This window comes from Neophocaena asiaeorientalis, unplaced genomic scaffold (genome assembly GCF_003031525.2).
Source record: "Neophocaena asiaeorientalis asiaeorientalis breed wild unplaced genomic scaffold, Neophocaena_asiaeorientalis_V1.1 scaffold8, whole genome shotgun sequence".
NCBI lineage: Eukaryota > Metazoa > Chordata > Mammalia > Artiodactyla > Phocoenidae > Neophocaena > Neophocaena asiaeorientalis.
In genome coordinates, this window is record NW_020175395.1 from 863,858 (window position 1) to 868,739 (window position 4,882).

At 57.1% G+C, this 4,882-nt stretch overlaps 1 protein-coding gene across 1 annotated transcript in view; it reads left to right on the plus strand.

Moving 5' to 3' along the window:
• FOXF2 (forkhead box F2) overlaps positions 1-4,882 on the plus strand; it is a 9,496-nt gene that overhangs the window by 338 nt on the left and 4,276 nt on the right. The window contains exon 2 of the mRNA XM_024766399.1: positions 316-487. Within this exon, the coding sequence (XP_024622167.1) occupies positions 316-487 (172 nt within the window). The remainder of the gene's footprint in view (positions 1-315; positions 488-4,882) is intronic.

Here is a 4,882-nt window from a genome sequence, read left to right on the forward strand (position 1 = left end):
GCCGAGCACGTTTTATTTATCCCTGCAGAGGATGCTGGAGGACAAAAGAAATATTTGGACGTCAGAGCTGATTTATATTTTTGGAAGAGCTACGTTTCCTTTTCTGAAGAGAAGCGAGCGCGCCCCATATCCTGAGCGCAGCGGGGAGACAGGAGGGGAGTTTTGATGCTCCAGGAAGTTCATCCATCGCGGCTCGGGCCCCGCGGGGTTCGCTGCCCCGGGGAATATTTATTTATTGGAGGGGGTAGGGCAGGAGGGGAGGAGGCGAGCCAGACGCGAGAAGAAAGCCCGACTCGGCCGGTTTGGGACCCCCAGGGCGCCTCCAGGCCCGCGGACCCGCAGCCGGCCGGTCTGGCCTCTCCGTCGTGGCGGGGTGCGTCCGAGGCGCGGCCTTGCGACCTCCGAGCGCGAGCGTTTGGTCGATGCCTCCGCAGCCCTGGGCGGGCACCCTCCTTCCTTCTGCTCCCGCCAGCCGGGCCTGCCCAGGGTGCCACCCACCTTCTTCCCGAGCTTGGGAAGCAGAAGCGGGGCACTCCCAAGGGGGGGCTGCAGAGCAGGGGGCCAGCAGGGTGGGCGCAGGGGAAGGGACTTCGAGCTCACAGTGCCTTCGGGCTCACTCCTAAGACACAGCCTGGCTCCACGGTTTCTGTGTCATCAGCGGGGGTTCCCTTCCAGCAACCCAAGCCGCCTCACGGCGGTCCTGGGGAGGGGCACCCCACCCACACTTGTTCCGCTTTTTTTCTCCCAAGACTGGGAACGGGTGGGACAGGCTTCCCTAATTTTCCTTCGCCGCTGGAAGCTGCCTGTTAGGAGTGGCCGTCCCGGCCATGGAAACCCTCCTCGCAAGCCCCGGCCTTCATAAACGCAGCCACATAAACGCAGAAGGCTGTCCACGAGGCCCAAGGCCGGTCCACTGCAGAGCCGAACCGGGGAGATGGGCCGGCTCCCGGGACCACCCCCCAAAACGCGTCTCCCAGGGTAGGAAGCTGGGCCTTGAAGCCCGGGCGGCGCAGAGGTGGGAAGAGGTGCGGCCTCCTGGGAAGGGGCTTTGGCAGGCTGGACCCCTTTTCGCCTCTCCAGGCACCGCCGATCCCGCCAAGAGGGTGATCAAGTCTGCCCACCGCCAGGCGCAGGGGATCTGGGGCCCATCCGCGGATCTCTCAGGAAGGTGGCTATAAAAAGAGCCCTGCCCGGAACACAGGCGTTGGAGAGCGGAAGAATCTATCTAAATAAACATTTGGAATTGGGTGGCTGCTTTCAAACCCGGAGGTCTGGGGCCTCTGGACCGAGGAAGGTGAACAGACGTCCACAAGGGTGTAAAATTCCCGCCGTTACCGCTCTGGCCCAGGTGCCCTCTCCAAGCCCGCCCTGGCGCCTCCTCCTGGCCTCGCGGCCGCGGACGCATTTTCTGTTATAAATAAGCATCTCTAGCTTGGCCTCCGGGGCGCTTCCCCACACAGGCTCACCCCCTAGGCCTCAGCATGCAGTGCCCACCGCTGTCTGGAAAGGCCTCTCGACACACACGTTAACTTTGTACCAAAGCACAGACTGGACAGGGCGGCCGCTTTGCGTCGGAGTTCTGCTGGGCTGGGGAAGGAAGGGCGGCCGCGGGGCCAGAGGTGCCCGCAAGGGGAGGCTTCAGAGGGCCGCCAACAGGGTGGGTCTCTCCGGTGGGTAGCTGGTTTAGTCTAAGCCATTTCGTGTAAAACCCACGCGGCAGGGTAAGCACGCTAAGAACATAAGACGTAAACCGCAATAATGAAGAGATTTCCTAGAATAAAACGCCGATTACAGGACAAAACCTGAGAAACCCAGGCTTCCTGAAGTTTACATTCCCCTGTGCTGGAGCAGGGGCGGGACCCTGGGGTTTGCAGCAGAAAGGAATCCGCGGCCCAGATGGAGACAGTCTACCCGAGGGGTCAGCTCAGGGTATTTCTGAGAAATACAGGGGCACCCCCCCCCCAGTATTTCTGGTTAACTGAGGAGCGCCTGGCCGGATCTGCAGTCATTTTAAGGAACCATACCTTTCCTTCCCATAGGAAAGAAGTCAAGATTTTTGTTGTTTATAAGACAGTGAAAGTCAATCAGGAAGAACTCCGAGACAGGGCAGTCCCCCGAGCAAAACTATTTCACAGACAATCACAGCTTTTTCCTTCTCAACCGTCTCCCACGCAGAAATTCAGGTATTCCTGCCAGGGACAGAGAGTTTGACATAATCGGTTATCGTGTGCATTCTCACCCAGGAGATCTGTAGTAATTAAGACAAACTTCTGAGACTTTGTTTTGCTGCCCCATAGTGGAAGCAGCAGTGGATGGAGACCCCAGCCCTGAGCTGCAGGCCGGCTCTGTCACTTGCCCACGTGCGACTTTTGGCAAAACCGTCTGACCTTTCTGAGCCTCGGTTTCCTTATCCCTAAAGGGGAAGGTACCGAGACCACGTGGCGGTCCCACGATATGAATGTAAAAGCTTATGCCCGTGAAATCTACAAGGAACACATTTCTAGACTTGAGGGGTCTCTGCCAGGGGAACAGTTTCCACAGGCAGAAGGGGGGTCTCTGAGAAAGTGGTCTGAAGAAGGGCCCCTTCCTGCTCAGATAACTAAGAAGGGCACCGACCTCCGGACAGTCCTGGAGTACAGGGCAGCACTAAGACCCCTGTGGAGAGGGGCTCCAGGTCTGCAGACCTGCTCTCCAAAGCCTGCTGCCTGTCCAGGACCTGCCTGGCCTTCTGGAAGGCTGCCCAAACTATAAGTGGGAATTTCTTGCAAGTTCAGAGGGTTTAGGTAAAATGGATACCACCGTCACTTGGATGGGAAGGGAGATTTTTAAAACCCTTGATCACTGAATCAGATAAACTGGTAGAAACTAAAAATGTATAGAGTTTTCGGGTTTTAATGAGTATCTGTGGACCCCCTAAAATCCCAGGCAAATTGAGAATATTTTTCTTCTGGAGGAAGGCTCCACAGCTTCCATCATATTCTCAAAAAGACTGGAAACTACTGGTGTGTAAGGTTATTACTAGCCCTGCCTGGATTTTAGGGTCAGTGCTTTTTATTCTTCACTCTCTGGGTCTTAAAACCTTTTAGGGCCTGAGATCCAGGCCCTAGAATTCCCAGGTGCAGAAAATCAGAGAGGGTCCAGTGCCAGCGATATGTCCACTTGCTGGATTTTTCCCAGATCCAGTGCCCACCACCCCCATCTCCAAATGAGATGATTGCCTTCCTGGTCCCTCTGCTTCTCAGCTGGGCCAGTTCTCTTCCCACTGCTCGCACGCACACACACACACGTCTGTGTCAGGGGAGCTCCTCTCAGATACTCTGTTCTCCTCACTCCAGTTTCTATCGCATTTCATTATTTGGTGAACACACTCTATTCATTGAATACTTCCACTTCACTTATAATTAAGTTATTCCCTGTAAAATGACAAAAGGGGTAAGAGAAAAAAATACCATGAAATTAATGGGGCCCTATCAAAAAGGAAAAAAAAAGCTCACCAGTCACTCAGAAAGGAATTCTTAGAAGTGGAAACAACTGCAAACCCCCTTCCCCAACTCAACCAAAACATCCCATCCGGAAAAGAGCGGCTTGTTTCTTTTTTCTATTGGAAATGAGCAGTAAACTGAGTTCATTTGGGCCGTGTTTTCTTAGCTGACTCGCAGCTACAATCAAGCCATTTTGGGACACATTCCCATGTAGGTACCAGGGGTGCTCTGGAGGAAGCTGTCGACGCCTGTTCAGCTAATTTAGGTTTTCTTTGTCTAATTACACTGGAGCTTAGGGAAAAGGAGCCGGGCTCAGGGCAGTAAACTGACACTCGGTCTCTGTGTGTGGTATCCAGGCAGGGTTTGATGGAAAAAGCCTGCTTCCACTCAACTTCAGGTCACTGTCTGGGGCCAGCCCAACCCAGCCCCCAGCCTCCCCCTCGCACCCCTCGCACCCCTCCCTCTCCTGCCCCACCGGCACACCCGGCCAGAAGCAACCCCAGCACTCCTGGGCACGCAGAGCGGGTGCAGCCCCAGGGCCTGCCCCGGGCCTGTTCCACCCGGGGGCTCCGGCTGCCCCCCTCTCCAGACCTGGCGCCCTCTCCCTTTCTCCCCGCCCCCGCCCCGACTCCCCAGCCTGCCCAGCGCGCGCGCTTGCACCCCGGTCCTTTCTGAGCAGCCGCAGAGGGGCGCCCGGCCCCGCCGCCCCTGTGGTCCGCGGTTCACAGCACCTCCCCTGGGGGCCTCCCCCATCAGCCCCGTGCGGCCCCGGAGGCTCCCAGGCCTCCCGTTCTCCTCCCACTTCCAGCCCCGTCCCTGGTCAGACGACGTTTCCTTGCACGTGTAATCCAATAACTAACTGTCCGGTCTCACCGGGAGTGATTCCTCCGAGGGCACATCCTCTCTCCCAGCCTGACTCTCACTTAGATGGAGAGGACCCAGGCACACTGGGTGGGGTGTCGTCCCACGGAAGCCAGCCTCGAGATGGCAGGCACGCTTGGGTGGGCGGCACGGGGCCTGGGGGTGTAAACCCCGTGACAGCTGCACACCCCTTCAGGACTGAGTACAAATACAGCTATCTCACTCCTGTCACTCAGCGCGGCCTTCTTTCTGCATTTCGTACAAAACATCAAATGGCAAACGGAAAGGAAGTGGAAACAAATGCAAACAGGAGTCCTATTCGACCACGTTTCCAGGGTCTCTAAAAAGGAGAGTCTTTAAGGAGCCTGGCCTCTGCCCTCTGCTAACAGCGGTGGGAGCCCGCAGGCCCGTCACAGGAGAGAGGGTTGGCACGTTACCTTTGGGCGTCGCGGGCACCCCGGCGTGTGGCGGAGGCGGCAATGTCTAAATGAGCTGACAGACGGTGTCAGTGCGGGCGCAGGGGCAGCGGCTGAGGAGGT